Here is a 20443-nt window from a genome sequence, read left to right as displayed (position 1 = left end):
ATAAGTGGCATAAGATTTATTTCCATTTGACACTTATGGTAAGTATGCTTACTGTCTGGATCCTTGGCAAAGACCTTCTCAGAAATGGCAGAAGGATCGCTGACACCAACAGAGTTGATGGCACGGACTCTCAGAACATATTGTTTCTCTGGCTTGATGCTTTCCTCTGCTTTGTATTTGAGCTCCTTGACTGGGCGAGTGTTGATTCTCATCCACTTCTCAGCTTTAGCCTCTCGGAGCTCAACATGGTATCCTGTGATGGGGCTACCTCCATTCTTCAATGGTACCTTCCAGGTAATGTTGATATGCTCTCTACTGGCATCAACTATGACCAAGTCAACAGGAGGAGATGGTGGACCTGGGAAGAAGAAAAAACACATTATTCACATTGGTTGCTTTTGAAAAGTAGTGGAAGGCACTCTACCAATGGAAGAAGAGGTGTCTCGTGGGGTGTGAGCGAGAGTTGCACCTTTTCCTTCCTAATATTGATTGCCTTTGCCATGCCAAGACAAAGTTATATTAAATAATCATACTACAGTATAATATGAATATACATTGAGAATGTAACAGACAACTCACTTGTAGCATCCTCAATGGTGACTACTTCTGTTGGTTCACTAGGGTGCCCAACACCAGCCTCATTCTCAGCACGGACCTGGAACTGAACCTCAGTGCCCTCATCCACGTCTGTGACTTTGTAGGTGCACAGAGCGTCAGGGGTCTTTCCAGACTTCACCCAGCGGGTTCCAAGTTTCTCTTTCTTCTCAATGACATACCTAAAAAGCAAATGGTATGTATTATTTTAAAACTGTTTAAAATTACTTTAATACAAATACTGTCATGACAAACATATAGACAATTACAAGTTTGTTATTCACTTACTTTGTAATGGGTCTCCCACCATCACTCTTTGGAGCTTCCCATTTCAGTTCAACGTGTCTCTTGGACACCTCCACAATAGTCAAGGCATAGGGTGGCCCAGGAGTGGCTGGAAAGAAAAAGATAAAAGCAAAGTTCATACGTTGTAAGAACTACTCCACTGACTTTAACTCTCCATCAACAACAGAATGACTGAAGCGGGACCGGATAGAAACGTACTGAAAGTATCTTTAGCTAGAACAGAGTCTTCCAGTTCACAGTAATCACTCTGTCCGACTGCGTTCTCAGCAGCCACACGGAACACATAGAGAGAGCCCTCATTCAGTGGAGTGACAGTGTACTTCAGCTCCTTCACAGTGGTGTCCACCGCAGTCCAGGTCTTACGCCTGACATCCCTCTTCTCAACAACGTAGTTGGTGATTGGAGAGCCACCGTCGTTGTCAGGAGCCTGCCACTTCAGCTCAGCGTTGATCTTTGTGATGTTGGCCACCTCAAGCCATTGAGGAGGTGATGGAGGATCTGTTGAATAGAAAAGGCAAAATTAAGCTCATATAATTTCCAATTCCAAATAGTCATCCAACTGGTATTGTCTCTCATAGCCAGGGATCATCAACTGGATTCAGCTGAGGGACAATTTTTTGTTGAGCAGATGGTCAGGGGGCCGGAACATAATTACAAATAATTTGTAGACTGCAATGTGACCGCAAGAAGACCAAACATATATAATATTTCACAAAAACATCATTTCAAATCTTGCTTACATTTGTATACAATCACATATACCTCCATATTATGCATGGGAATACTTTGGAACAGATTTCCAAAATTCAAATCACTTGGAGCTGATTTGCTGGTGTTTTTACAGTCTATTATGTATAACAATAAAAATATTACAAATTTATCAACTTTATTTTTTCATCAAGCTTGGGGGGCCAAATAAAATCACCCACAATCAAATTTGGCCAGCGAGCCGCCAGTTGGGGATCCCTGCTCTCAGCCTAATTGTCGGAGTTAACATAATGACTTACAGAGTCTTTCCTTGCAGACCACAGGATCGCTTGGGTCACTGGGCTCACTCTCTCCTGCGCAGTTGACGGCCTTGACTCTGAATGAGTACTCCTGTTTCTCCATCAAACCCTTCAGGAAGTGCTCAGTCTGGGGCACGTCCTCTGCTGCTCTGATCCATGCTTCGGTACCAGTCTTCAGGAACTCAATGATGTAACCCTCGATCTTGGCACCGCCGTCGTGCTCTGGCCTGGTCCATTGCAGGGAGGCAGATGTCTTAGCTATTTCTCTGATGAAGGGTTTGCCAGGAGCCCATGGAGGATCTGGAAAACAAGTAACATAACAGGTTTATGACAGGTCTTATTTTGCTGATGATACTTGTTTTCTTTAAATGATATAGCTATCTGAAAATAATATAACTAAATGATCAATATAACACAACATACCAATTGGATCCTTGACCAAGACTGGATCAGTCTCGGTGCTTGGTTTTCCTGGTCCTGCAAGATTCTCAGCCAAGACACGGAACTTGTACTTCTTCTTGGTAGGCAGGCCCTTCACCCTGAAATTAATATATAGACATATTTGATACGACTGTGGATATACACATTCAAAATGACAAAATGTAAAATAATAGTTAACTATAGTATAGTATAATTATAGAACCTAAACAGGCCAACTGTACCTAAAGGTGATGTCCTTGATGGGCAGCTTGTTGCATCTGATCCATTTGTCATTTTCTGGGTCGAACCTCTCGATCCAGTACCCAGTGATAGGACTGCCACCATCCTCATCAGGCTCGTACCATGTCAGAGTCAAAGAGTCCTTAGCAATATCAGAAGGCTGCAATCTGGATGGAGCACCAGGAGGATCTAAAAGACAACAGCAACACATATATAATGCAATAATAGAACAGAGGACTATGTTTAATGAATTTCAGTGTATAAAGTATATTACATTGACAACATAAATATAAGATAGTAGATAACGTACCAAAGGAGTATTTGGCGATGATTGGCACATGCTCATTAGGGGCGCCGATGCCGTACTGGTTCTCAGCTTGTACTCTGAAGACGTATTCCTTTTCAGGGGTGAGTTTGGTGGCATTGAAGGTGGTTTGTTTCACAGTGGATGACAGTTTGGTCCACTCCTCTTTGTCGAAGGGTCTGAGCTCCACAATGTAGTTGGTGACGACAGAACCTCCATCATCTCTGGGAGGGTTCCAGGCCAGGTAGCAGGAGTGGTTGGTGATCTCAGAGATATCAAACGCAGCTGGAGGACCAGGCTTATCTGTAGGGTGACATTAAAATATTGTTATAAACATGAAAAATGTGTTGTTCCAAAGTTGTAAATTGACATTTATTGACATTGACATTTAGGGGGAAAAAAATATATATCGTATAGGGTAAAAAATATATCGTACCAAGAATGTTGACATCAACAGTTGCGGTAGCACGACCACTGCTGTTGACTGCCTCAATGATGTAGGTAGATGTGTCTTCTCTGACAGTTTTGGCGATAGACAAAGTGGAGTTTCCCGTCTTGGTATCGATGGTGATGCGATCATCTCCCTTCAGGACCAGGTCAGCCTTGGTCCATTTTACCTTGGGTTCTGGCTTTCCGACAATATCAGCTGGAAGCTCAATCTTGGTTCCGGCTCTGGCGGTCAAACCAGCCAGCAACTTCACGTCCAGTTGAATTTCTGGAGGCTCTGTTGGGATCAATTGGAAACAGAGTGACATTTCTGCAACAAACCACTGAGAGTTTAACTCAGAGTACGTGTCTTTAGGATTCAGAAAAGAGCTATGTAAATCCTAGGTATTATTATCATGATTATATACATTTCCTATACATCAACACCATTATCCTAGAAACCCTAGACCCACTCCAATTTGCATACCGCCCCAACAGATCCACAGATGATGCAATCTCTATTGCACTCCACACTGCTCTTTCCCACCTGGACAAAAGGAACACCTATGTGAGAATGCTATTCATAGACTACAGCTCTGCGTTCAACACCATAGTGCCCTCAAAGTTCCTGGACTTCCTGACAGGCCACCCCCAGGTAGTAAGGGTAGGTAACAACACATCCGCCACGCTGATCCTCAACACAGGGGCCCCTCAGGGGTTCGTGATCAGCCCCCTCCTGTACTCCCTGTTCACTCCTGAACCCACAGCCAGGCACGACTCCAACACCATCATTAAGTTTGTTGATGACACAACACTGACAACGACGAGACAGCCTATAGGGAGGAGGTCAGAGACCTGGCCGTGTGGTACCAGGAAAACAACCTCTCCAATAACGTAAGCAAGACTAAGGAGATGATTGTGGACTACAGGGAAAAGAGGACAGGGCACACCCCCATTCTCATCGACGGGGCTGCAGTGGAGCAGGTTGAGAGCTTCAAGTTCCTTGGTGTCCACACCACCCAACAAACTAACATGGTCCAAGCACACCAAGACAGTCGTGAAGAGGGCACGACAAAACGTATTCCCCCTCAGGAGGCTGACATTTTTTTTGCATGGGTCCTCAGATCCTCAAAAGGTTCTATAGCTGCACCATCAAGAGCATCCTGACGGGTTGCATCACTGCCTGGTATGGCAACTGCTCGACCTCCGATGGCAAGGCACTACAGAGGGTAGTGTGAATGGCCCAGTACATCATTGTGGCCAAGTTCTCTGCCATCCAGGACCTCTATACCAGGCGGTGTCAGAGGAAGGGCCTAAAAATTGTCAAAGACACCCGTCACCCTAGTCATACACTGTTCTCTCTGCTACCGGAGCGCCAAGTCTAGGTCCAAGAGGCTTCTAAACAGTTTCTACCCCCAAGTCATAAGCCTCCTGAACACCTAATCAAATGGCTACCCAGACTATTTGCATTGTTCCCCCTCCCCCTCTTTTACACCGCTGCTACTCTCTGTTGTTATCATCTATGCATAGTCACTTTAACAACTCTACCCACATGTACATATCACCTCAAATAACCGGTGCCCCCGCACATCGACTCTGTACCGGTACCCCCTGTATATAGTCTCGCTATTGTTATTTTACTGCTGCTCTTTAATTACTTCTACTTAAATTTCTTATCTGTATTTTGTTTTAACTGCATTGTTGGTTAGGGGCTCGTAAGTAAGCATTTCACTATAAGTAAGCATTTCACTATACTATAAGTAAGCATTTCACTATAAATAAGCATTTCACTATAAGTAAGCATTTCAATATAAGTAAGCATTTCACTATACACCTGTTGTATTCGGCGCATGTGACTAATACAATTTGATTTGATTTGATTACCTTTGGGATCAACAGCCAGGATCTCATCTGTAGCCCTGCAGGGTTTGCCTGCTCCCAGCCTGTTGATGGCCCTCACACGGTAGGCATACCACTGTCCCTCAATCAGACCTGTCACCTGGAATCTAAAGGGAACCAACAATCTGGTTAAACTTAGAAAATAAGTATTCTCCCTTTCATTGTTAATAGAACATGATCAACTGTCAGTTTTAGTATTATTTAGTCACCCCCCAGCATGGGGTTTGATCATTTGCAAATTAAACATACTTCTGAAAGTATGCTAAACTATCAGGAAATGCACCGCTATCCAAAAATCTAAATCTGATTGAACCTCAGGCTGTGTACAACACTAATTTAGAGTAACAGTGATAGAGATTAGGATCTTACTTCAGCTCAGGCAGTGGGTCTCCACATGGCTCCCACTTGTCTGTGCCACGCTGGCATTTGTCTACAACGTAGCTCTTGATTGAAGCTCCGCCGTCGTACTTGGGTGGCTCCCAGTACAGGAAGATGCCCTTTCCTGACTTGTCTCTCCATTTCAGGTTCTCAGGTGGATCCGGCACAGCTTGGAATAAACACATGGTTTACATTTTCAAATCGTGGTAGAACTTGTGTATGATTTAGTTGAAGTGTACAAATAAATATGTTACTGCAATCAGTTTTTAAGAAGGATAAGTACTCACTGGCAGGCGAGGACACATTGACTGGCTCGTCAATGTAGGCAGGCTCTCCTGGGCCACACTTGTTGATTGCAGTAACACTGAACAAATACTCTTTGCCTTCAATGACATCTGCCACAGTGAACTCCAGGTCCTGTACACCCATGCAAACCTGAAAAGCAATCACAATATAAATTAGTATTAGGATGAATGGGGAGCATATACATATAGACACATTTATTCCTTAGCGGTTATGGTTATAGGAACACGAATTTGTCATTCAAAGTGTACTCATAAGATATACCTTGACCCAGGTCTTGCGGGACACTTCCTTCTTTTCGATTTGGTAGCCAATAACTGGGCTTCCTCCATCATGCTCTGGTGCCTCCCACATCAGGTGGACATGGTGTCTTGTCACCTCGGAAACCTTGAAGTCTTTGGGTGCACTTGGTGATGCTAAACACAAATTGTAAATAATGAGCAAATACTGCCAGTACTACTACACGGTGAGAGGGCTGTAACATATTAATTAAGTTGGTAACATGAAGACTAGTTGTTTTTTCATCACAAGGGTATAACTTACCAATAACATTGACTTCAATCTCTCCAAAGGCACTGGTCACATCATTCTCCAGGTGCAGAGTGTATGTGCCTTTGTCTGGACGCACACTTGGAGCCACTGTCAGTTCTGTGTAGGTGCTCCTTGTAACCATGGACACACGGTCACCAGCAGTGAGCTCTTTATCACCACAGCTCCACTTGGCGGTGGGTGTGGGATATCCAAGAAGAGGGACGCGGATAACAAGTGGATGAGGAACAATGACCTCCAGGCCATCCTTAAATCCACTGAGATCCATGGAAGGTCCAACTAAAATGAAAAAACAACATTATGTTAACAACCACATTAAATATTTGCATTTTGTATTTATTTAAAAAAGCCAAATTATGTTCTAGTATCTATTTTCTCTGTTTTAAGTTAACGTTGAATAACAACACACCATGACAATCGTCTGCCAAGAGAGGTCCAAGCTTATCAGCTGGATCTGAAACTCCGGCTGCGTTCTCTGCACACACTCTGTAGTGGTACTGCATCCCCTGCTTCAGTCCAGATACCTAGGACAACAACAAAAGTCAATCAGTACAATGTAATAAGGGGTGGAATCAATACAAATGACAGTACAAATTGAACAAACTGGCAACAAGCATATTTCACTGCTTGAAAAAAGAAAGTGGCAATTACCTTGTAGTTAAGGTCCTGACAGAGCCTGGCATTGCATCTGAGCCACTTGTCTGTTCCATCCTCACACTTCTGAATAATGTAGCCAGTGATCATGCTTCCTCCATTGCTGGCGGGGGTCTCCCATGTCAGCTGGACAGAGTTCTTTGTCTGGTCAGTGTAGTTGAAGTTCAATGGTGGGCTTGGTTTCTCTGTAATAGATTTGAAAGTGTTCAACTGTTATCTATGCCACATAAACATTGGGGTCAGTTGGTCAGAACAACATTATCTTGACTCACCAATGGGGTCCATGATCTTAACTGGATCGGTGGCAGCACTTGGTTTGCCAACGCCAGCCTTGTTTTCGGCTTTGACACGGAAGATGTATTCCTTGTTCTCAACGACATCAGTGAGAGTGGCTGTGCGGTCCAGAGCCTTGGCGATCATAGCTACCTCCCAGCTCACAGAGGTCCTGTCACGGAACTCAATGATGTAGGAGGTGATCTCAGATCCACCATCAGACTTTGGTTTTTCCCAGGAGACTGTGGCTCCAAACCTGTTCACGATGCCAACCACAACATCCTCAGGTGCCTCTGGCACATCTGAAGTAAAAACAGAGAGAAAGATTTTTAAAGATGATTATTTGTTTAGCTTTTCTTTCACCCCCCTTTTCTCCCCAATTTCATGGTATCCAATTGTTAGTTGTTACTGTCTTGTCTCATCGCTACAACTCCCATACGGGCTCAGGAGAGATGAAGGTTAAGAGCCATGCGTGCCTTAGACCACTGCACCACCCGGGAGGCCCTATTTGTTTAGCTTTTGATGCTATAATGGTACAGTTGTACTTAATATTGGTAAAATTCATGCATTTGTATTCTACAGTAGTCAAGTATTGCTTACCAAACTTATTCTTGGCCTGGACAGCTTCGTCTGTCTCCACAGTGGGTCCACTGCCCACTCTGTTGCGAGCACATACTCTGAAGAGGTACTTGTTGTCCCTCTGGAGACCGCTAACAGAGTATTCTGGAGCGTCAGCACGGTCAGTGGCAAGGGTCCATGTCTTGCGCTTGATATCACGCCTCTCCACCACATATGCAATGATCTTGCTGCCACCATCACTCTCTGGCTCTTCCCAGGCCAGGCTGACCTCACCGTCGGCGGTGTCAACCACTTTGAGGTTCTTCACAGGTCCAGGGACATCTGGAGATCACAAAACATTAATGACCAACTTTTCAAGCATCCTGAACTATCTTAGTACTGTAATCCATTAGATGATATTCAAAAAGAGTAGAACCATGACAGTCCTAGACTTACCAATAACATCCAGATTGATGAATGCCTCTCCCTGTCCATGTTTGTTCTTGATGACAATCTTGTACCTGCCCTGATCTGTCTTTTTGGGGCTCTTCAGCCTGTATTCTGTCTTGTCTGCGGAGGTGTCAATGTTCTGCACAGGCAGGCTAACTATGTCGAAGAACCACTCAGCCTCTGCACGAGGATAGGCATCGTAGGGGATCGCCATGACAAAAGGCTTTCCAGCGTCTGTGACCAGGTTCTGATCAGTTGTCTTGATCTTTGGCACAGCTGTGATGGAAAATTACAAGTGTGAATACAAAACAACCGTTAAAACCGAGAAGTGTTCAAGAGTTCAGGATGGTGACTCTGACATACCTGCCAGTTCCAGCTTGGCTCTGGCATCCTTCTCCTTGGCAACGACTCTGTACTCTCCTTGGTCCCGAGGCCTGACCTCACACACCTGGAGTCTGTGGACCTTGCCCTCGCTCATCATCTGGTACTTGTCACCCTGGACGATGATCATGTTGTTCCTCATCCATTTGACCTCAACTCTGTCTTTGTTGAGCTCCACCTCAAACACAATATCTGAGCCTGGAGGCTCAAACACATCCTGAGGTGGTCTGACGATCTCAACTGGGGTCTCTGTGAGAAAGAACAACATAATACATCAGGATAACGAATCTCCCAAAGCGTGATTGTGTATTAGAAAGCATTAGAAAATGAACAACTTACCTTCAACAAAGAGGCGTGCCCTGGATCGCCTGTCTTCCACGCCGCAGGCATATTCACACTCATCGTCAGGTCTGCACTTCTTGATCTTGAGTTTGCAAATCCTGCCATCTTTCTCAAATGAGTATCTGTCAAAACACAAGCAAGACAACTTTTTCAGACCTTTCTATTCAATACTCATAACGTTATCAACACACAACCAACCATTCAATCAATGGGAAATTTGTACCTGGGTCCCTCTCTGATCTCACGACCATTCCTGTACCATTTCACAACAGCCTTCTCTTTAGACAGCTTGCAAGAAAACTCAGCATCCTCAAACTCAGTGATGGTCTGGTCTTTGAGTGGTGTGGAGAAGTCAGTGGGAGCTTCGTTGAGGATCAGCTCAGCAGTGCACTTGTCATCACCAGCCATGGCGGTGTATTCACCCTCATCGTCCATGACACAGTCCTTGATGGTCAGTGTGTGCTTATCTTTCTCCACACGGTACAGGATTCGTTTGCTCATGGTGATCTCCTGACCAGCCTTCATCCATTTGATGGTGATATCAGGTCTGTTCACCTTGCAAGTGAAGCTGATGGTCTTCTTCTCTTGTGTCTCACAGTCCTCAAGAGGCTCAATAATCTTGAGCTTCTCCTCTGTGAATTCACATGATAGACAAGTTAGTTCCTCAATAACATCCTACAGTATTTGTATCCAGCAAAATGAAATAAGTTACTGTATTTACCTTGTACTTTGGCATTGGCATCGCTCTTGGCATGTTCACCACGATGATTTGTCAATGTAATAGTATACGTGGCTTCGTCTGCCTTCTGAGCACCCTTGATCCTCAGAGAGAACACGTTGTCTTTCTGGATCATGACAAACTTGCTGCTCTCAAACATGGTCTCCTCGTTCTTCAGCCACTTAGCTTTAGCTCCCTCAGTGTTCACCTCACAGTTGAAAATGATCTCCTGTCCTTCCTTCACTTGCATATCCTTGATGGGTGTGATGATTCTGAGTTTCTCTGTTGAGAGAAAAAAACAGTGTCAGCAAAACTATAGTTTTCTATTAGACACAGAAGACAGCAATAAACAAATTATGCAGTATTTGTACAAGTACCCACCAATGACAAACAAGTCAGCTGAGGCTTTGGTAGTCCCAATGAAGGCGACATAGCCTCCTTCATCATGTGGTGTACAATTCTTCACTATCAGTGCTCTTCTCTTGCCATCACAGACAACGTCATACTTATCTCCGGATACAATCTCCTTGTCACCCTTGAGCCATTTGACTTCATAGGTGTCTTTAGAGACTGAGCAGACAAATTCAGCCTTTTCTCCCTCAACCACCTCAAGACTCTGAGGCCTGGCAATGAACTCCGCAGCCAGTTCTAGAAGAACAAAAAAGCAAGATGAGTGGAGATGCATATCATTTGTATCAGCAGCTTAACCTGCAATCAAATATATGCACATCATTTATATCATTTTTAAGAATGTATATGTTTTCAATTTACAGCTCATATCTGATTTCTTTACCATTCAGTGTTAATGTTGCAGATGTCTTGGCGTTATGCAGTCTGCAGTTAAACTCTCCAGCGTCCTCCATCTTGAGATCTTGAATAATGAAGATTCTCTTCCTTCCATCCGTGACCTGTTCATATCTTCCTCCTTCTGGCAGTTCCTGGTCTCCCTTCCACCAGGTGACCTCAGCACTGGCCTTCGACACTTCACAAATCATCTTCACACTGTCTGTTTCTGTTCCCTCCACATTAGACAGGTTCTTGGTAAACTTAGCCTCTTCCTCTGCAAGGAGAAGATATTGTAATCAGTCAAATATGTGGTTGATGGTATAGATATGAATCTCGTAGTAACTGAGAATGAAAACAAAGCCTTACCAATAACTGTCAGCATGCCAGAGGACTTGGAGGTCTTAGCGTCACATTCGTACTCTGCTTCATCATCGAAGACCGTCTTGGTGACCACAAGGATACGCTTGACACCATTGGCAATGATCTCGTATTTCTTTCCCTTTCTGATCTCGCTGCCGTCCTTGTACCATTTGACCTGTTTGAACAGACAACAATATATCATCAGAATTATTGTGCGTGTAAACCAATGATAATTGATTCCTCTGTTTTCATTTAGGTAGAGCTGATTATTTTAAAGTATTTTCATTCATAATCACTTACCTTGGCATTCTCACGAGACACCTCACACTCAAATCTGGCATTTTCCTTTTCTTTGACCTCAACATCATGGAGTGGCTTAGAGAACTCAACATGTGGAGCTGTAAGCAAAAATATATATTATATACTCTCTAAAACTCTGCTTGCGAATTCTGTTCATTTGCAATATTTACTTTTGTTGAAGCATCATTTTACTTACGTTCAACATTCAGGAAAGCAGAGGTTTTGAATTCTTTAGCATCACATGTATATGTCTTTGAGTCATCTAGAGTACAGCCATGAATGATGAGTCTTCTCTTTCGGCCATCAACAATAAGGTCATATTTCTTAGTTTTGCGGATCTCCTGTGTGTCTCTGAACCACCTGACCTCAGCGTTCTCCCTGGAGACTTCACACTCCAATGAAGCAGTGGCCTCTTCCTCAACTGTCTGGTCCTCCAGAGGTTTGGTAAACTCAACTGGTGGCTCTGTAAAGCAGGAGACCATTATATTAGTTGCAATATAGATATACAGTGCCCTCAGAAAGTATTCATACTCCTTTACTTATTCCACATATTGTTGTGTTATAAACTGAATTCAAAATGGATTAAATATGTTTTTCTCACCCATCTACACACAATACCCCATAATGACAAAGTGAAAACATGTTTTTAGAATTCTTTGCAAATGTATTGAAAATAAAATACAGAATTATCTCATTTACATAAGTATTCACACATTTGGCCTTGATCTGGGAAAGTCTCTAAGAGCTTTGCACACCTCGATTGTATACTATTTGCACATTATTATTTGTAAAAAAATCCTCAAACTCTGTCAAGTTGGTTGATCATTGGTAGACAGCCATTTTCAAGTCTTACCATAGATTTTCAAGCCGATTTAAGTCAGATCTGAAACTAGGCCACTCAGGAACATTCAATGTTATCTTGGTAAGCAACTCCAGTGTATATTTGGCCTTGTGTTTTAGGCTATTGTCCTGCTGAAAGGTGAATTTGTCTCCCAGTGTCTGTTGGAAAGCAGACTGAGACAGGTTTTCCTCTAGGATTTTACCTGTGCTTAGCTATATTCCTTTTTATCCCGAAAAGCTCCCTAGTCCTTGCTGATGACAAGCATACCCATACCATGATGCAGCCACCACCATGCTTGAAAATATGAAGAGTGGTACTCAGTTATGTGTTGTGTTGGATTGGCCCCAAACATAACGCGTTGTATTCAGGACATAAAGTGTATTTCTTTGCCACATTTTTTGCAGTTTCACTTTAGTGCCTTGTTGCATGTTTTGGAATATTTATATTCTGTATAGGATTCCTTCTTTTCACTCTGACATTTAGGTTAGTATTGTGGAGTAACTACAATGTTGTTGATCCAACTTAAATTTTCTCCTATCACAGCCATTTAACTCTGTTTTAAAGTCACCATTGGCCTCATGGTGAAATCCATGAGCGGTTTCCTTCCTCTCCGGCAACTGAGTGAGGAAGGACGCCTGTATCTGTATAGTGACTGGGTGCATTGATACACCATCCAAAGTGTAATTCAATGTCAGATTTTTTTATTTTGACCCATTTACCAATAGGTCCCCTTCTTTGCATAACGCCCTGATCTGGTTCACCTGTCTTGTGCTTGTCTCCACCCCCTCCAGGTGTCGCCCATCTTCCCCATTATCCCCTGTGTATTTATACCCGTGTTTTCTGTCTGTCAGTGCCAGTTCGTCTTGTTTGTCAAGCTTACCAGCGTTTTGTCCTGTCAGCTCCTGTCTTTTCCCAGCCTCTCTATTTCTCGCCCTCCTGGTTAGTGACCCTTGCGCGTCCTGACCCTGAACCCACTCGCCTGACCACTCTGCCTGCCCCTGTGCCTGCCTGCCGTCCGGTACCTCTGCCCCTATCTGGATTTCCGAACTCTGCCTGACCTGACCCTGCCTGCCGCCTTGTACCTTTGCCTCTGTTTGCTGCAATTAACATTGTAACTTCGACAAGGTCTGCACTTGGGTCCTACCTGATTCCTGATATTTTGCGAGACATTGGAAAACCTCCCTGGTCTTTGTGATTGAATCTGTGTTTGAAATTCAATGCTTAAGTGAGGGACCTTACAGATAATTGTATGGGTGGGGTACAGAGATGCGGTAGTCATTAAAAAAGAATGTTACACTATTATTGCACACAGAGTGAGTTCATGCAATTTATTATGTGACTTGTTAAGCACATTTTTACTCCTGAACTTATTTAGGCTTGCCATAACAAAGGGGTTGAATACTTATTAACTTAAGACATTTCAGCTTTTCATTTTGAATTCATTTGTAATGATTTTCAAAAAATATATAATTCCACTTTGACATTATGGTGTATTGTGTGTAGGCCAGTGACACAACATCTCAATTTAAAACATTTTAAATTCAGTCTGTAACTGTCACGGATCCCTCCGGAACTTTCATCACGCACACCTGTCCCCTATTCCCACTGATTAGTATTTGTATATATGTGCCCTTTGGTTTCCATGGTCTTGTCAATTATTGTTACAATGTCCGTTGGTGCGTCTGAGTATCTGTGCTGTGTGTTTTGGGCTTTCGTGCCCTTGTGGATTGCGCAGATGATTCCGGGTGTAGTCCCGTGTGTTAATCATCATGCGCGCATGTGTATTTATTCGAGGTACTCCTCGCTCTTTTGTTTGGGTTTCAACCCTGTGTTTTTGTTACGTGTTTGTTTGGTCTTCGCCCCCGTGCCTTTATACGGCACTTCGGAATTTGGGCTTAATAAAAAAACTATTACGCATTCCTGCGCCTGTCTCCCGATCCTTCATGCCAACGTGACAGTAACAGAACAAAATGCTGAAAGAATCAAGGGGTGTGAATACTTTCTGAAGGCACTGTAGATAAATGAACTGCACCCACACTTATGTAGTTGATCTTCTTCCATTTGAAAATATCTGCATGCCATGCTTAACTAGACAAACAAATGTGTGCTAACATGTTTAATAACAAGGACCTCTCAGTTTCAGCAAGGGAGCTCTAGTGGTATGTCAGATAATCTCCATAATGATTTAACAAATATAACCTACCCCTGACAATGAGTTTGGCCTGGGTCTTGAAGTCCTTTGCAGTGAGCCTGACTTCCCCAGCCTCTGTCAGCTTGACATTTCTGATAGTTAGGCTGTGTCCTTTGCCTTCTGCTCTGGTGACCACCTGAGGAAATGAAACAGTTTAATATGTATCTAAGCCTTGTCTGAGCCAGAACGGCCCATAGGGCAGCAGTCTTTCTCCTGTATCTGTAGAGTAAAGCAGCTTTAAAAAATATATATATATATATTTTATTTTTGCATTTTCCAATTAAGAACATTCCATCTAGCGATGGTATCTTCAAGTGTGCTAATGCGCAACTCTGCCTCAGTCGTTCTCAAAAGGAGATAATTCATGGAGGATTTCAGGTCGTCAATGGAAGAATGGAGTTCAGCCGATTTCTTATTAATTTTCAGAGAAAGATCTCTGTTACCATCCTGAATTTCCCGGAGGAGAGTAGCCAGCATGTCGGCAGGCTCGCAAGATGCTGCTGAGAGCAACAGTCTGGAACTGTCGTCTGAGTTATGAGGGCTAATGCTAATCTTGCTATCTGTAGCATTATCGTTATCTTGGGAATCAACAACGTTTTGGTCGTCCTTCTTGCCTCTCGGTCGGAGGTCCATGGCTCTTTGGGAAGGTAAGTACTTGACAATTTATCAGCCAATGTTAGAATATTGTTTCAACGTTGTTATTTAGGTAAATATAGAATAACTTTGAAGTGCTTGGTTTGTCAACGTCTGCTCAGCCCCGCTGCATCACGTGCTCCCCGTAAAGCAGCTTTAAGTACACCACATGGACGCCAGTCAAACAGATTGATAAAGCCTGATTAATTGTCTTGATTACAAAAATGTAAGGCGTTGTTAATGACCTATTTTACATTTTAAACTAAATATTACAGCAAAAGTACAACACTTGGGTGGCTCACCAACACTTGAGTCGCTCACCAACACTTGGGTGGCTCACCAGCCCTTGAAGCTGTTAAAAATAACTCAAGCAATGCTCACAGGAATGAACAGTCAAATGTTATCTTGACACAGATAATGCTGCACAATGACCTGAAGTGTCGATGTCCTTATATGTTTAAAATATGTTGGTGACAAAAATATGTATTTTATTTCACTTCTCATTATTATGACTGAGGTAGGTGGGGTAGGTGGGTTGTGAAGATATGTTTTATATTATAATAACATAACATTTGAAGAGCACATTTCCCACACTCAATGCGCCTAAGGTAGAAACAAAACAAAGACTGTCAACAATACATTAAAATATAGATAAACAATCACAATACATCAAAACATGACCTACTAATGCAAAACATAGACATTAAGCAGATTAAGCAAATACAAATGTAAAGCTATCTTGGTCTTTAGCTTGGTAGGTATTTAGTTGCATTTTAAAGGAAGAAATGGAAGCTGCCTCCACGACATGTGCAGGTACAAAGTCAATTATTAAGTATTGTAAAGTATTATAGTGTAGTTTATGTGAATGCAAGTTGTACTGTACTTACCCTATCACTTTGCTCTAAAGATGTGGAAAACATTTACTTAAAGTGATTGTAATGACTGAGGTAGTCATATAAATTATTTGTAAAGCCAACAAAGAGCTGAATACTATTGACATTTGTAAAGTCAATTATAAAGTATTAGTTGAATTTGCATACATCAATTCATAAAGAATATCTGCTTATGGCTATACAGCAGTTTATGTGAATGTAAATTCTGCAGTACTTACCCTTTCACCTAGCTCCATCTTGGTGCTTCCCAAGAACCATTCTACAACGATTCCTTCATAAGTAAGTTCACAGTCGAAAGTGGCGGTCTCCCCGGCAGTAACAGTAACATCCTTGAGAGGCCGCATAAGCCCTATACTCCGCGCTTCAGATCGAGGAGAAGACATGGTTAGTTGACTGACTCATAAGAAACAAGTCCTTCTTTTACCAGACATATTTGTATCCCAATTCTTAACAGGCATATTCTCCTTGGTCCCTAAACTACCAGGACAACTAAGGGCTAGAGGGAAAATCGGGTTATCATGGACTGTCCTAGTTATTTGCATTTAGAGTGTCTTCTCACTGTGAATGTTGTAGCTCTACCAATCATAACCACTGACCACCCACTCCAGATAAGGCATGAGGCTTCTAAAATAGCCACAACACCTGATTGGACAACAGCTCTCCCTTGCTGAGCTTTAGTATCTTTTGCCGTCAGTCAACTAGCAAAATGGTGGAGTACAACTTGCACTACCAAAATGTACTACTTGCCGTACAAAAAGTTACTTGTCAGAGGAAAGCCATAATATTTAGTCAAAATTAAAATGTGTGTATGTATGTTGTGTCATAGGATTCTCACCTTTAACTCTGAGCTGAGCATTGGATTTAGCATTGGCAGCCTGGAAGTCGACACCTCCGGCCTGATCCATGCGAACGTTGTACAGGATAAGGACATGCTTTGTACCCTCCTCCTTAATCTCACAGTCCTGAAAACACAGATCACAGAAACATCAGTCACTACATAATACAACCAAATAAATGGTCTTGTTCACATGGGCTATTTCAAATAAATCAAATAAATCAGTCAATACCACTTACAGGAGACTGATGAAGGGCCTCTCCTTTGAGTTTCCAGTGACCGTGGACATCATCGGCAGAGATCTCAGTCTCAAACTTGGCGATTTCAGTTTCTGTCACTTCCACGCTGTACAGTGGACGAACAACCTTAATGTCACGCTCCTCAATGTCCAGCCTGGCTGTGGTTTTATCAGAACCACAATCGCAAGTGTACTCTCCAATGTTGCCCTTCTCTGCTTTCTTCACTGTCAGCAAACGCCTCTTTCCATCGGTTTTAATGATCAGATTCTTGCTAGGCATGATCTCCTGGCCGTCCTTGAACCATTTCACCTCAGCAGAGGTCTTGCTAAGTTCACAAACCAGCATCACTTCGTCCTTCTCAACGGCAGTGTAGTCTTGCAGTTTTGTGACAAAGTAAGGTTCTCCCTCTGTCAAGTACAAAGAGGAAATTATGAGGAAATGTAAAGTTATGTTTAACTGCAGGCTTTATGTGAATTAAATGACTCAAACTAAATGACACCACAGTTCAATCAATAGCTTACCAAGAACAGTGAGCATGGCCTCAGAGCTCTTGCCCAAGGCTTCTACTTTGATCATGGATGTGTCATCAATGGACACCTGCTTGAAAGTCAAGGTGTGCATTTTGCCATTGTCTGACATGTGCACAACCTTGCTGGGGTGCAGACGGACGTCGTTCTTGTACCAGACGACAGAGATTTTGTCATGTGACAGTTCAATACTGAACTCTGCTGTTTCACGCTCCTTCACTGTGACATCCTTGATGGGCTTGACAAACTCAAGGCGTATACCTTATCACAAAAAAAATCACAATTTTATTAATACAATCTCAAATATTTTCTTTATTTATTATTTGATTCTTTCAAAACATCCATGATCTCAATAATTACCTTGGATAACTAGTTTTCCTGTGGTCCTCTTGTCCTCAGCCTCAAATATGTATTTAGCTTCATCCTCATATGCAGCCTTTTTGACCACCAGAGTGTGTATCTTTCCTTCATGGATAATCTCAAACTTGTCATCATTTTCCAACTCCTGAGATCCCTTGAGCCAACGGAAGGTCTTGGTTGGTCTTGAAATCTCAACCTCAAATCTTCCCTCATCTTTCTCATAAACTTGCACATCACTCAAAGGTGTGATAAAGGTCAGTGGCAGTTCTGGAATAAAACCAATAGGCAACATATTATAGTAGATTGAATATCCGTCGTTCTACTATTTCAATTGTGAAAAAAGGTGAATACAGAGTAGAAATGAGAAAATAGATCAGAAATAGAAATCTTACCTTTCACTTTCAGGTTGGCTGTACACTTAGCATTGGCAGCTGTGAATCCAACCTCTCCTGTCTGGGAGACCTTGCAGTTGTATAATGTGAAAGTGTGCTTGGCACCATCCTCAATGATTTCAATATCTGGGGAAGGTGAAAGGGTTTCTCCCTTCAGTTTCCACTGGCCATGGACATCATCTTCAGAGATTTCCACTTCAAAACGAGCGGTCTCGCCATCGAAGAGCTCAACACCATACATTGGGCGAGATACCTTGATATCACGAGCTGCAATTGAACAGGGGAAAGAGGGCAATTATTTGAACCAAGAAAACAAAAACAATCTTTACTATTAGATTTTATGATTGTAAAAATGAATTGACTTACCTTCAATGCTAATGGTTGCCATGGTCTTGTCCGTATCACAATCACATAGGTATTGTCCCTTGTCTTTTCCTTCCACTTTCTTGATAGACAACGTTCTTTTGTTGCCCTCAGCCCTTATGGTTACCATCTTAGAGGCCTTAATTTCAGTCTCATTATGGTACCACCTCACAGGGACATCTTTGCTGAGTTCACAGTCCAGAGTGACCTCGTCCTTCTCGACTGCGGTGTAATCCTGCAACTTCACTGTGAAGTATGCGTCACCCTCTGGAACAGGAAAATGTTTTATCAATTGCTGCAGATCAAATAACAATAACACTCTCGAATGATGCCTTCTCTCCATGTTGCATAGCATAGAAGAACAATGTAGAAAACAAGAGATGAACAAAGAGCCATAAAGAGGACAAAGAGAATGAAAGAAAGAGGTACAGAGTAGGGGTTACCTAGCACCGTCAAGTTTGCCGTTGAGGGAATTCCTTTAGCCTCTGCCTTAATCTGGCAGGTATCATCTAGAGTCAACTCCTTGATTTCTAAGGTGTGTTTCTTTCCTTCAAAATGGATGAGCACGGTCCTGCTCACATGGAGTTTGATTTCATTTTTGTACCATGTCAGGGGTACCTTCTCATGAGAGAGCTCAACCTCAAACCGAGCTGTTTGACCTTCCTTGGCAGTTTGGTCCTTTAGTGGTGTTATGAATTTGAGCCTCATACCTACAATATATTAGTTGAGTGCATAACAGTGTTACTGTCTTTGCCCAATAAACAGTCTTGTTGCCCAGTAAGATAATGAATCAATAAAGAATTAAGATGACAACATACTAAAAGCAGCTCATATCTAACACAAAGCCAGATCAAAGATTCAGCGCCATGTAAAACAGAAGAGTTAACTGAGAATCGTTTCAGCCAGTACTTACCCTCCACAGTCAACTGGGCTGTTGACTTTTTGCCCAAGACTTCAATAGTGTATTGTCCCTCATCATCAAATTCACTGTTGTTTATGACCAATATATGTTTCTTTCCATCATCAATAATGTCATATTTATCGCCTGTCGACAGGATGTCTGACCCCTTTAACCACATGACTTTAGGCACATCCTTTGTGATAGTACACTCAAACATAGCCTGTTTCTTTTCAGGTACAGACACGTCCTTCAAGGGGACTGTGAAGTCCATTTCCAGTTCTGTGAGGTATGAATAATGATTAAGTATGAATGACGCATTATCGATCTTCCTTTGGATCACAGAGACTTTACAAACACATACAGCATATGACAGTATATATTGTTCATTTTTGACACTTTCTTACCTGTGACTGTGAGCACCCCACTCGTGATAGCGTTCAGAGCTTGATAAGACACTTCGCCACACTGGTCAAGCTGAGCATTTTTCAGAGTGAGGAAACGTTTCTGGCCCTCAGATTTGATTTCAACCATCTAAAAAAGTAAATAGAATTTGAACAAAAGTGTAAATACATCAACATTTAAACAACATGTACGGTACATATTTCCAATCATTGTGGTTAGACTCCAGAAATATATTAAAGTCAAATTATATGTCTTACCGGTGATCTTTGCAGGACTTGCCCTTTAAGTTTCCATTCTCCAGCCACATCCTCTTCAGATATTTCAGTTTCAAACGTAACCTCCTCTTTCTCAACAACCTCCATACTGGAGAGAGGCTTCAAGATCTGAGCTTCACGTTCTGTAAAAGTATCAAAAATATTTTAAAGGATTCACTTCATGTTTATTTGATTTAAAACCTTATTTTACCAGGTAAGTTGACTGAGAACACATTCTCATTTACAGCAACGACCTGGGGTATAATTACAGGGGAGATGAATGAGCCAATTGTAAACGGGATGATCAGGTGACCGAGATGGTATGAGTGACAGATTGGGAATTTAGCCAGGACATTGGGGTTAA

General features: G+C 42.4%; 1 protein-coding gene across 24 annotated transcripts in view; it reads right to left on the bottom strand.

Annotated features, from left to right (window-relative positions):
- The window catches only part of LOC139380804 (titin-like), a 178849-nt gene that overhangs the window by 88767 nt on the left and 69639 nt on the right, over positions 1 to 20443 (bottom strand). For 18 of the 24 annotated variants that reach the window (XM_071123844.1, XM_071123847.1, XM_071123845.1 and 15 more), the window contains 40 exons: positions 20083 to 20222; positions 19828 to 19954; positions 19436 to 19702; positions 18966 to 19232; positions 18526 to 18789; positions 18160 to 18426; positions 17768 to 18034; positions 17402 to 17668; positions 16881 to 17287; positions 16642 to 16768; positions 16025 to 16167; positions 14293 to 14416; positions 11445 to 11711; positions 11249 to 11346; positions 10955 to 11123; positions 10596 to 10862; positions 10184 to 10450; positions 9806 to 10084; positions 9308 to 9716; positions 9082 to 9206; positions 8725 to 8991; positions 8368 to 8637; positions 7954 to 8253; positions 7353 to 7655; positions 7078 to 7265; positions 6836 to 6950; positions 6421 to 6705; positions 6142 to 6293; positions 5862 to 6009; positions 5566 to 5743; positions 5182 to 5303; positions 3308 to 3595; positions 2878 to 3174; positions 2570 to 2756; positions 2331 to 2446; positions 1908 to 2207; positions 1099 to 1398; positions 883 to 988; positions 580 to 776; positions 53 to 358 (listed from right to left, as the gene is read on the bottom strand). In XM_071123844.1, the coding sequence (XP_070979945.1) occupies positions 53 to 358; positions 580 to 776; positions 883 to 988; positions 1099 to 1398; positions 1908 to 2207; positions 2331 to 2446; positions 2570 to 2756; positions 2878 to 3174; positions 3308 to 3595; positions 5182 to 5303; positions 5566 to 5743; positions 5862 to 6009; positions 6142 to 6293; positions 6421 to 6705; positions 6836 to 6950; positions 7078 to 7265; positions 7353 to 7655; positions 7954 to 8253; positions 8368 to 8637; positions 8725 to 8991; positions 9082 to 9206; positions 9308 to 9716; positions 9806 to 10084; positions 10184 to 10450; positions 10596 to 10862; positions 10955 to 11123; positions 11249 to 11346; positions 11445 to 11711; positions 14293 to 14416; positions 16025 to 16167; positions 16642 to 16768; positions 16881 to 17287; positions 17402 to 17668; positions 17768 to 18034; positions 18160 to 18426; positions 18526 to 18789; positions 18966 to 19232; positions 19436 to 19702; positions 19828 to 19954; positions 20083 to 20222 (8973 nt within the window). The remainder of the gene's footprint in view (positions 1 to 52; positions 359 to 579; positions 777 to 882; positions 989 to 1098; positions 1399 to 1907; positions 2208 to 2330; positions 2447 to 2569; positions 2757 to 2877; positions 3175 to 3307; positions 3596 to 5181; positions 5304 to 5565; positions 5744 to 5861; positions 6010 to 6141; positions 6294 to 6420; positions 6706 to 6835; positions 6951 to 7077; positions 7266 to 7352; positions 7656 to 7953; positions 8254 to 8367; positions 8638 to 8724; positions 8992 to 9081; positions 9207 to 9307; positions 9717 to 9805; positions 10085 to 10183; positions 10451 to 10595; positions 10863 to 10954; positions 11124 to 11248; positions 11347 to 11444; positions 11712 to 14292; positions 14417 to 16024; positions 16168 to 16641; positions 16769 to 16880; positions 17288 to 17401; positions 17669 to 17767; positions 18035 to 18159; positions 18427 to 18525; positions 18790 to 18965; positions 19233 to 19435; positions 19703 to 19827; positions 19955 to 20082; positions 20223 to 20443) is intronic. The other 6 variants (XM_071123864.1, XM_071123852.1, XM_071123853.1 and 3 more) reach the window with 1 other exon arrangement.

Source organism: Oncorhynchus clarkii, chromosome 22, assembly GCF_045791955.1.
Source record: "Oncorhynchus clarkii lewisi isolate Uvic-CL-2024 chromosome 22, UVic_Ocla_1.0, whole genome shotgun sequence".
NCBI classification, from domain to species: domain Eukaryota; kingdom Metazoa; phylum Chordata; class Actinopteri; order Salmoniformes; family Salmonidae; genus Oncorhynchus; species Oncorhynchus clarkii.
The sequence above is the reverse complement of the archived record's forward strand: the minus strand, read 5'-3'. Positions and strand labels throughout refer to the sequence as shown.